Below are 12064 nucleotides of genomic sequence, written 5' to 3'. Positions count from 1 at the left end.
AAATCCTAATTGGAGTCGGAAGTGGCTCTAGTGGCCAGATGTGCAAAGACAAACAGAGTCGACCCAGCCCCCGTAAGGACAACTGACCACAAGCACCTCAGCCCCCCCCACCCTCCTGCTGAGTTTAATTTAAACACATACACACACGCTGAGAGAATGACCCAACACAAGGACAAATGACCACATGCATCTCCACAAGCATCCCCCTCTGGTGAATTTAACTTTACACTACAACGCACACATGACTCAAGTGCTACAACTGCTGTGACAGTGGACAGCTAGGTAAACACAGCAGGGTTTGTCAAAATCCCAAATTAAAGTTCCTCACAGTAGCTTTAAAGACAAACATTTTGAAGAAAATAATGTGAAGACAAATTCCTGTTGCTCAAAAAAAAAAAAGAAACTGGAAAGAGAAAGCTTCTACGGCGAGCTAATATAGTGTTTTTCCTTTTTGGACAACTTTGACTCTCTGCCGTCTCATCTTTCTGTCTCTATAACTTTTGTTTCATCGCCTAATGGCCTGTCTGTGAACCCAAGAGTCCAAATTCTGTAGCAGCACTATTGAGTGAAAACCTTTCTTTTAAGCATGATTGATAACACATGTATGTGTGGGAGAGGGTATACTTGAAGAACTCATGTCATGTTTCGGTTAGTTTGAGTGCATACGAGTTTGTTTGTGTCGTCTGTGTTGTGCTGTGTCTCGCTGTCTCTCCTTATCAAGCTAGCGGTCCGACCAAAGCAAAAGATTCTTTTCAGGCCGTTCTGGATAACTACACGTGATCTGAGTGCAGCTGGGAGACTACAGAGATCTGAGGAAGCTGGGTTTCATTAGGAATACCTCCCCAGACCTACTGTCCCAGTCTGGAATCAGACCCAGGTGCATGCCGTTTTTCCTTCGTACGCACACATGATATGTCTGTGTATGTGTATAAAACCCCTGCAGAGCCACAGTCACACTGACCTATTTACCCCATCTTGGAAACAGCCAAGATCCAGGAGGTAAACCAGACTCAGCAGAGGCACACTAACACTAAGTCCCCCATACTGCTGTATCAATAGTTTCACATGGAGTAGTTTTACAGTTACTTTTACATGCTTTTAAAATGGGGCATCTGGTTAAAAAATCTTTAGTATGGATTTCTGTAGATCCGTATTTATTTCTGCAGTGTGAAAAACCATTTTCAGCAGAGGTCACTGAAGGGAATGCGATCACCACAGCCAAAGTACTATGTAACACAAGTGCCATTTTTTGTGTTTGTGTGAACACCTTATAATGTGTGTGTAAGTTAGAAGTGGAGGGAGCTAATAGCCTTCCCCTTTTTGGGACCCCTCTGAGACTTCAAAGTGAGATTATGAAGGAGTGATGGCTGCAGCCAGCAGTGAATTTGAGCGCTGATCCTCCAAAGGCTCATGGGATGTGGTGTGTTAATGCTTATGTCTTTATCAAAAAGGAAAAAAAGTAGCACGTTTCCTCAAGGTATCACAGAAATGACGCGCTTATGATCCATCAATTTTGTGAGTTTTAGACTTGATAACCAAAAACACATTATTTCTCAGAACTTTATGTGTGCATTGCACTTTAACCTAAATCCATACATTTTCCTCTCTCACACATGGACAACCGCATGCACATCCATTCACTATTGAATTGGCTGAGTGAAGCACTGGCTCTGATGCTCACTGTTATGCAAAAGTGGGGCGGCTGGGAGTAGGCCTGTAAACACATCACAGACTGTTTTGTCTCCATGTAAAAGAAGTGTCTTGGTGCATCAAGTGAAGGGTGCCAGATTTACTCCTTATTCTTCATTAATCACCGTCTTGATGTCTGGCTGCATTGATGCTGGCATAACATGTGCAATTGTGCAGGGTTGTTCAAGTCTTTATAGATTATAAAGCTGCTCTCAACAGTGGCATTTCCTTGTATTCTGAGGAGTGCACAGTACTCTGAGAAGAGAGTGAGTGAACAGAAAGGAAAGTTTCCTGAGAGAGGTTTATTCTGGCACGAGTACACTATACCATGCCCTGCTGCACAGCCATAACAATGGCCACATCTCTCGGGTCGTAACCCCCTAATTACTGCACAGCCCACACTGATGACGTCTATCTATCAACGCAAACCTGTGAACGGGGCTACCTGAGCCTGACTCTCCGGTGCACCAGGTGACATGGGCCAGGAGCGCTCCAGCACCTCAGATGAAAGGTCGATGTTATGGGTCTCTACATCCCAGCACCTGTGCCTTTTCAGCACTCAAAAGGGGCTTCCAGTGTCTTGGCTTTCACGAAAGACCCAACTCTATAGGTTCAGGGAGGAGATGTATAAATCATTTCCCATGTCTGATAGCCATCTGCTCACCCTCTCGGGTTCTCAAAAGCGTACTCATCTTAGCATGATCAAGGCCTTCTGCACCAATCACAGATCACAGCCCTGCCCACTGTGATGATTAGTTTGAAATGGAGACTTGTCAAGCTGTCAATGTAGCTCCTGTCTGTAAACTTTCACAGTTTTATCAGTGCTAACACATTTTTAAAGCTAAATGTGAGGCATTAAGGCCATTAAAACGATATCTGAAAGATTAAATACATGACGAAAAGTATAGGTATGGCTATTGATTGAGCTGAGAATGTGACACTTATTTTCTTTTTTAAAGAGATAAATTTCTTAGAAATCATTTCCATCAAAACAATCTTAAAGCGGAGTAAAGCGTAGATAAACTTAGTAAAGGCTACTCATACCTGACAACTGTAAATCCGCCCATGGGAAAACTGGGAGGTAACAATAACGCATATCGTCGTGCATGTGCGCGCCTGCGCGTTCCCGCTGAACGGTGTGGAAGAGTCCCTGCAAGTTGAGAGAGACAAGAGGGCTGCAGCGAGCGGATTGACGGAAGTAACTGCGATAAAGAAGGTTCACGATCTAACACATTTGAATGCAAGCGTACATCAATCAATGTGTGCTGTAATATTCAAAAGTGATCTGTGCCTGGTGCTTGTGGGGTTAACTCGCTGGAGTTGTCAAGTCGTCAGCGTCAGGTAAGGGAAATCAATTGAGTTGTTCTGAATCAGGGACGTGACAAGTGCTCAAACAAGTTTAACTTAATTTGATTTAAGTGTTTTTTTTTTGTTTGTTTTTTCTGATTGGATAAACTTAAAAGACTAACTGATAATCCCCAGAGCAACGGAAGTCTTTTTGTTGTTCAGCCTAAGTCAATTATTAAATAAGAACGTTTTTTTAACACATTTATCATGGCTGGAGTTAATGTTGCATTTTTACATTTCCCTTTATTGTCTGCTTCCCCCACAACTTTGAATTCCCCCCACAAACCCTTGAGCAAGAATTATCAAATCATTTGTCGCTCGTGAAGATACAGATCTCCACAATTGATGGAGGATGAAACGCGCGTCTGTTTTTGCAGTGCGCTCGTGCGGCTTTCACTGGAACAGTTTACCTCATAACAAATTCCTTTAAAGTTGTGATTCATGGTGAAATCGCAAGCGAGGACGAGAGGATCTTATTCTGACCAACTTCAAAACCGTGTTATGATTGAAGATTTTCCCCTCGAACCAGACACCTAAAACCTATGACTCATATAATTGCATTAGGTATCTAATCCTGTTGGCTTGCTTGTGCAAGTGCTTGCAACCAGTTTTTAGATGTGAACCTCTCATAAAGTAGAAATAATATTGAATGTCATGATTCCAAGGCTACAGACCCCTCTATTTCTCATCTTTGTGGTTAACTGTGCATCTCCCCTTGCTGGTGTCTCCATATACTGTAATTAGAAGGGAGAGGGTGCTTGATGGAGGCGTGTGTGCATGCAGTGAGGTGAATCTGAACAGGATTGGACAAGCTTTTCAAAGAGAGGATGAGACCTCCCCTTGCTCAAGTTGTACTTTCCCCAAAATGCCTTGAACTTCCATGGAAAGTTGAACCAGAGGTTACATTTTTAGCTGCAACTACTTGTTAGATCAGCCAATGCAGCAGAGACATGCAAATTAAAGGAGAATAGAGCCAGGTGTGAAAAAGCCCAGGTGAGGTCGTGGCCTAAGAAGTTAAAGCTGCCTGGCTGGACAGATGCAATTCTCTGGGATAAAATCACTTCCTGTCTCTTTTTGTGTTCAATAAAGATACATTTTTTTTGTCTTTTTTCCAAGACTGGAAGTACTGACCTTTGAATTTGGAGTCACTGGAAGTAAATACACCTGACTGAGCAGGGACTCTTCACCTACTGTCACCCCTCCCTCACTCCGACACAGCCTCTATGCTTATCAACTTGAGTGTTGCCTGCAAGGAACCTAGCGCCTTTCATGGAACACACCCTGAACCTCCCTCCGCTGTGGAAGTGACAGCCATGGATTCACGTCCAGTGCTGGTTGCTCCTCCGCTACCTCCTCTGGCCCCTCCACCACCTCCGCCACCTCCTCCGCCCCCGCCTCCACCTGCCTCTTCATCCTCCACCTCTTCGCCTTTTAGCCGGACAGACAGCGCCCGTCGCAGCCGGCTGAGGAAGCTGAACTGGGAGCGGATCCCTAAAGAGAAGGTGGAGGGGAAGAAGAGTGTGTGGAGTGGGGCAGCCCAGGATGAGGATGAGTTCCCAATTGACCTTCACTCTCTGGACGAGCTGTTTGGACAGAAGGATAGTAAGCCTCAGGACAGAACGGCCACCTTAAGGCGTAGGTCTTCATTGTTGCGCTGCAGATCTCCACAGGACAGCCCAGATGAGGTGAGATTATATGGATGGCAGTAAAAAGTATCTGCAGTATGTAGAGAAAGTTAATTCTTACACTCATGTGTCCTTTTCCTTTTTACAGATCTCCCTGTTGGACTCCAAACGCAGCATGAACATTGGAATATTTTTACGGCAGTTTAAAATGTAAGCTTCTGTGTTCCTGTATAGAGTTCTTAGAATCAAAAGAAATATAGCCAGCAACTATTGTTTCAAAATGTATTGTTTTAGTCTGTTTTCAAAGCAAAATGCAGATTTATGCAGTTTCACTTTTCCCTGTTAAGTATTATTTAAAATGTTATATGTTAGGGTTTCTGCTATTGGTGTGACAACATTTTAAGAAATGATATTTGGGTTTTGAAAAAACATTTTGAATTCTTTCTTTTTTAACAATTTAAACGGTTAATATCAAGATATAAGTGATAATTTACAAACTTATTCTTCAATCAATTAGTCTGCTGCTTTTCATTGGAAGTCACCTACAATCAATACTGAAAGTAGTAGTAAAAAAAAAGGAGCTAAGATCAGGAAACTGAAGTGTTTACAAGTGTGCCCCAGGGAACAGTTCTTCTCTCGAGTTGTGTGTGGCCATATATAAAAGATGGGTGGGCTTCTGTGTGTGTGCAGACCAGGTTGTGTCAGAAGTGTGAATCCTCATCAGAAGTGAGTGAGAGAGAGAGGAAGTCAAGTGTCAGGTTGGGGGAATCCAAGTTTATTGCAAGGGGACAGGTGGAGGGGAGGATGCACCCTGGGCAGCTGGAGTGAGGGTCTTGAAAGAGAGCTATGACCAGTTTAGCCCTAAGAGTCAGAGTTGACACCTGCTGGTGCCCTTAAAGATGTTTCTAATGTTAAAGCTAGTTCCTGCAGAGAGACACCCCACTGGCAGCTTGTCCTATTCATCCTTCTACAAAAGCCTGTTTAGCATGTTTGCCCGGATCAAACAAAGCTGTGCCTCTGGTATGTCTAATGACTCGAGCTGTTTAATAATCGTTAAAACACACCTAGATACAGTTTGTCTGAAACATTGTAAATAATGATTTGTTGTTGTCTTTAGTGACATTTGAATTGTAGCAGGTAGAACTAATTACTTCAAGAGATTTACTTGCTTGCTATAATTCATGCCTCCATGTGTGTACACAATGCTCACTCAATTGTGTGCAGCTAAACTGAAAAGTGGCTCCTCTCTTGAGCAGATTTGTCAAGACTTGCAGGGAAAGCCATTATGTGAATGTACCCAAACATCTTCCTCGCTAAGACCTTATTTTCACTGTATTCTAAACACAGGCAGAGCTGAATTGTGGTTGTAGTTTAAACAAAAGCTGTGTTTTTTTATTTGCACTCATCAGTGTCTAGGAAATAGCTCTTCAATATCCTTTTTTCCCCTTCTTTTTGTTGTTGTTCAGTTTCCCTTATACTCAGTTTTTCCTTTTTTAAGAGGAACTTGTGTGGACAGACAGCTCAATAGAAGTGTGTTATACACTGCTGTTTTGAAAAAGCTTTTCTGCATTAGGTGCTTTTAACAGCCTCACATTGCCGTTATATCTATGGATGTGAATGTTGAGCTTTGTATGAAGACATTATGTTTGATGATTAAAACCACACCCAGTAGCATGCATGTAATGTACTGTGTGTACATGTGTGATGGTTTGTAAGATGGAGGTGGGGGGGGGGAGAAGATAATGAAGAACTGCTGGAACAGAGGACAGATGTGTCACTCTGAGAAATTAAGTCAGGGTCAGAAAGTCAGTCAGTTCAGTTTCTGGTCTTTCACCTTGACATCACACTGTCTTTCAGACATTTTCTCAGATTTTATTTTCCTCTTTGACTTGAGTTTGGCGCCAAACAAGCTCCGCTCCACAGCACTTAGACTGATAAGAACAGGATATGTCTAAATATTGTGTGATCAAAGCAAAACTAAAAGCTGTTAGTGCTCATAACGCACTGGGGTTGGGGGGGGGGATTTTGTGCTTGATGTGCGCTGATGAATCACATATGAAGACGGATGTCATAATGAAAAAGGAATTTTTCGCTTTGTTTTTGCAGGCCTGCGAAGGAGATAGTTGAAGACATCAGGCAGGGTGCTGGGGACCGTTATGGAGCGGAGAAGCTCACAGAACTTTGCAAATTGCTGCCTGACAATGAGGAGGTAAAGTGCCTTTTTTTGGCATACAAATACAACAGTGACAACCCCTTCCCCCTCCCTTACGCTCTCCTCTTACTCATCATCTGGCTCTGGTTAGGATGATCAAGAGTCTGCCATTACACCATGTTGTGTGATGTGGTCCGTTTCCGGAGAATGGCTGCGCTGAGATATTGGAGTTGACTGTTGACAGCATGTTGTTTCTTTCCAGATTGTTTTTCAATCAGCTGCTCTCCAGATTTTAACCAGCATCTGCTCTCTCTCAGGAGTCTCGCCTGAAGAAGTTCAGTGGGGAGCGGTGCTGGCTTGGAGAGCCTGATCTTTTCATTCTGCTGTTAGTGGAAGTCCCCAGGTAAACCCATATCCCTATATTTGGTCATTTCTGTAAAAAAAAAAAAAAAAAAAAGTACTTTCTTGACACTTTTACTTTCAGTTTAAGCTATAAAACTCCCCTGTTTCAGTTGCTGACGTTTCCCCCATCCCGTGCTGCACTTTGTGATGACATGTGCTTGTTTAACTGATGATTGATCACAAGTGCCTTTTTGTCTTCACCATCACCCATCCCCACCCATTCATCCATCCATCCGTCCCCCTCTTTCCTCTTCCATTAGCTTTCGGCTACGTCTGGATGCCATGATCCTGCAACAAGAGTTCGACCCTGCTGTGACCTCTCTGTGTGTGGCAGCCAGATGTCTGAGGGAGGCGGCCAGAGGTAAAAGTTAACAGCAGGGAGTCGTTCATCCCACTTCTATGAAGATTGAGGTCTTTGCCCTTTTAAAATGCTTCCACTTTAAATCAGTTTGAAGTGGGAAAGTTGGAGTGTCTTAAAACGATGTTTTACTTGTTTCAAGCTCTTGGTGTCCGATGCTCTCATATGAGGTACAATATTGAATCTCTCTCTCTCTCTGACTCTTAGAACTGCTGAGCTGTCCTGAATTACACTCTATCCTACGTTTGGTGCTGAAAGCAGGAAACTATATGAATGCTGTGAGTGCACCTTTATTCCTCCCATTTCTTTTTATTTTCTCCAGCCTTACAAAGCTGATTCAGTTCTTTCATCTGGATACAATACACAGTTTGCTATGGGGTCTGGGTGTGTGTTCAGGCGCATCACTCTGACGGTGCACCTGGGTCTTGTATTATTGTTTGTTTAAAACTGTGTCCCAATGTCTGTGCGTGTAGATGAGTGTTATTCTGACCTTGTGTGTTGCGTCTCAGGGTGGATATGCTGGGAATGCCGCTGGTTTCCGGATTTCATCGCTTCTCAAACTGGCTGACACCAAAGCCAACAAGCCGGGCATGAACCTGCTACATTTTGTTGCTATGGTAAGATTTAAAATATAGGTGTAGAAAAAAGAGTTTACTGAGGGCTAAAGTGAATTTGTATCTTTAAAAAGATCTGTTTGTGAAGTATTGAATTCTTTAGTTAGAAGAGTAAGTAAAAACATGTCTGTGTGCCAAACACCTTCTTTTTAAAGATGTTAAAATTACTTTAAGTATAGTTTTTTTTTCCCAGAAAGGAAACTTTCTTAACACATTTCATTGGACAACAGAAGTCTTTTAATCCCCTGAGCCCAGACCGCTCCACAGAGCATATGATTTTATCAACATTTGTGCTTCGGGTGGGACAATGGCTTGATAATCATTTGTGTTTGTCTCCACAGGAAGCTGTGAAAAAGGACCAGAGTTTACTGTCATTTCCCAGCCAACTAGGCCATGTTGGCTCCGCCTCCAGGTCAGTCTCTTCCCAAACCTCATCAGATCCTATACTGACTGTGCAAGAATATACAAGACAAACGCAATAACATCAATACTCCCAACATGCTGTAATGTAAATCGACTGCATTCGTGTATTAGAACAAGGGGCCCAGCTGTTAGCAATAGCAAGCTGTGTGAGTGAAACTGGGTCATGACAAAACTGGAAATCCGAGCCAATATTCTGCTGGTGAAATTCTCTGCAAGGGTCCAAAGGATAGCCATCCCTTTTCTGTTTGTAAAATTATACATATCATGCATGCAGTGCGATCTTTTTTGTGTGTTTATAAATAACTGAGGAGACGTTTGAATCATTTAGTTATTAAAAAAAAAATAGACAGCAGGAGCGCTTCTGGTATTCCCTGTAATTAAACTGTTCTCAAAGTATGTTTCACAGCTATATCTGAAAAGTTCTTACCCTCATGGGATACCCCTTTTTTTCTCTGTAGGTTGTCTGAGGAGTCTGTGCTCGAGGACTTATCCAAATTAAAAAGCAGAGTGGCGTCCCACAAGGCGAACATTCAGACAGAGGCAGAGATTCAGCAGCATACACAACCTTTCTTAGAGGTATAAAACATTCAACAGTCTATTAAATGAAAAAGAATCCTATGAAATCCCAAAATTGTTTTTCTGCCGAACAATGAATATAAGCAGGATTTCAAATGCATAGAACTTGCTTTAAAGGATAATTGTGTTATTTGTGCACGTGTGCAGATGGCTGAGGAACGTCTGAAGGAGGCAGAAGATGAAGTAGAAGGTATGAGGATGTCAAGTCAGGCACTGGTGGAGTTCTTCTGTGAAGATGACAGCACATTCAGAGCAGAGGAGGCCTGCAGGGTCTTCCATTCGTTTTGCCACCGCTTCCAAAGAGCTGTCCAGGTGGGATTTAGAAATTGAGGACTTTATTTTTGGATTGAACACACTGTCAAAAAGAGAAATATGCTGTAAATAAATTGGAACTTAATAATTTCCTCCCGTTCTTATAGGAAAACGCAGAGAGGGAGCTAAAGGAACGGAAACGTCTGGAACGTCAACGTGAGATTGGGGAAAAGCGTCGCTCTCTGGCTGTTTGTACGGGGCTGGACCTCAGCCTCAGCCTCGCCAGAGACCCTCAGAGCCAGGGAGACCAAGATGAACTGGAAAAACTTTTGGAGAAGAATTTGAGCCACACTTGGAGTCGACGTAGCCTGAGAAGCTCCGACTCCCGCAAACTTTCCCAGAACTTCTCCAAAGACACCCATTTTCAAAACTCTTCCATACTGAAAGGCTTCCCTGAGCTTGGCAGCAGCCCAACGTCAGCCAGTTATCACTCCAACAGCTCGTCTGACCACGAGTCCTCTGCTGTGCTTTGTAGCTCTCCAGAGACTGACGACGTATTTTCCCCAATTGGCAGAGAAACCTTTCTAGGTCGGAGGAGCAGGTTCCAGCGCAGCAAAGCAATAAACCAGGGCATGGAAATGGTTCAGGACTCAGACACTGCTACATTTAGTTGTCCTCAGCTTGGCAGTGGCTTCACAGCGAAGCATCATGGACCTGACAGCATTTCTTATATTCTGCAAGGACAACCGAAGGCAGCAACACTTGTAAAGGAATCAGAGGTTTCACATGAACACTTGGTTTCAGTGAGTACTTCATCTTCACCCAGTTCCATTACGGATTCTGGTGCTATCCCCCCTGATACGCCTGCCCTTTGTGTTAAAACACAGACCTCAATTTCGAGACATAAGATTGGCCTGCCAGTGACAGACAGTAGTATATCTATCCAGAGTAAATCTAACGAATCTTGCTTTGAGAGGTCTTTACCTCGTTCCCCTCACTCAAGGGGAATGGTTTCGCAAAGTAAAAGAAGTGCTGGGTCATTAAAGCACCACAAATCCGAAAGCCAATCACATTCATTAACGAATGCTCCGGAGAGGGTCCAGCGCCAACCAAAGGCAAAGGAGACAACCGCAAGGTCAACGAACGCTGCGCTCTCTGCTCCTGTTGAGGCTTTAAAAAAGCCCTCAAGCACAAAAATGGTATCCACGCCGGTGGAGGAGAACTACATCCACTCCAGTCTACCAGAGTTCAGCCAATCACAGCCTGAGGAGAGCTCAGACCTGCCAAGTTCTGAGAGAGAGACAGCAAAGCAGTACTCCAGAGTGGGCGAATCACTGGAGTGCCACACTCTGGTGAAAGGCCTCCGATCGTACGACGCCTTGTCACCTCCGGCCTCCCCGGTTCCACGGCCTGCACCCAGCCTCTGCTCCAAGTGGAGGAAAGAGAGGGAGGTTGTCCTTCGAGAGGCGACAACTCCAGGATCTCCTACATCAAAGGAAGACCCTCGAGCCTCAAAGACCCCTGTGCGTAGTGGAATTGGGGCTAAAAGGGGCCTTGTATCACGTACAGGACCTTCCAATGGCACAGGTATTCCCAGGGTGCGCTCCAAAACTGAGCCTTCAAATGGATCCCCAACCTCTACTCACCCGACCACACCCAGTCGGTCATCTACTCCTCGTAGCATATCCATGCGCGCCTCTACTATCGCACGGTCTGCTGCTGTTCAGACAGAGGTGAAGCGCAGTCATAGCACACGAGAGAGAACTGTAAGTGAGCAACAGACTTCTGGAAAGCCCACCTTAACCCGCAGGACCTCAGACAGATCTTTACCAGAGAAAATCTCAGGTAGCAGCCAGCCGGCCTTCATCAGAGGGACTCCTCTACGGGTGTCCAAACGTGTTGCTCCAAATTCTGAGACTCAGGCACCCTCACAGCCACGCAGTGTCCACAGCCCGTCCTCTGCCACGGCCAAAACTCTTCGCACGGCAGTCATAGCTGCTGCTCGAAGTAAAACTGCCAAGACGACAAGCACCAGCAGCTCTCCTGATAGCGCAAAAATACCCTCAGCTTCACGTATTCCTGGTCCCAAAATGCCTCGAGCTGCTGCAGCTCAGCCGCTGTGGAAGTGATGCACATGAGCAAGGGCCTTTACTGCACAGTGTTTTCACACTTTCTATTTCTGTTTGGATTTCAGTTTTAATGTCAGATGAATATTCATGAAGAGTGTGAGTCATCAGTCAGATTTCTGGTCTTCTAAATTCAGCCTTTTCTGAAATTTGCATGTATTTCTGGGTGCTTGGGTTTCCAATATGTGAAAGGGAGCTGCACTACAAGCAATGGGAGCATTTTCATCACATCTGCTTCATCTCACAAACTCACAGTAGATGCTGCAAATCCTACCTCTTTTGCTCACATCTGTGTCCTTTGCAAGCGATAGGACACTATAGGAAGACACTATCTACAGTCATTTTCAGATGTTGAACAGGTCAACATTGATATTAACATGCGGATATTAAACACTAGAAAATGACAATACTCTGTGCCTGACAAGGGTGCTTTATAAGAATTGTAATTTGGGACACTATTGCAATCTTGCACATCAAAAAAGGGTGTTCTTTTTTTTTTT

The 12064-nt window shown here is 44.0% G+C and overlaps 1 protein-coding gene across 2 annotated transcripts; it reads left to right on the top strand.

Annotated features, from left to right (window-relative positions):
• Positions 1-2769: 2769 nt before the first annotated feature.
• Positions 2770-12064, top strand: fhdc2 (FH2 domain containing 2). Of its 2 annotated transcripts, none has more exons than XM_079351997.1 (12): positions 2770-3030; positions 4255-4721; positions 4810-4871; positions 6768-6870; positions 7131-7216; positions 7476-7576; positions 7781-7851; positions 8083-8190; positions 8529-8599; positions 9069-9186; positions 9334-9498; positions 9606-12064. In XM_079351997.1, exons 2-12 carry the CDS (start codon positions 4260-4262, stop codon positions 11565-11567), a joined length of 3309 nt encoding a protein of 1102 aa, XP_079208123.1. In that variant the 5' UTR covers positions 2770-3030; positions 4255-4259; the 3' UTR covers positions 11568-12064. The 2 variants fall into 2 exon arrangements, with proteins under 2 accessions (XP_079208123.1, XP_079208122.1); XM_079351996.1 differs by having other exon boundaries at positions 4153-4721.

Source organism: Symphodus melops (genome assembly GCF_947650265.1).
Source record: "Symphodus melops genome assembly, chromosome: 9".
NCBI classification, from domain to species: Eukaryota; Metazoa; Chordata; class Actinopteri; order Labriformes; family Labridae; genus Symphodus; species Symphodus melops.
The sequence above is the reverse complement of the archived record's forward strand: the minus strand, read 5'-3'. Positions and strand labels throughout refer to the sequence as shown.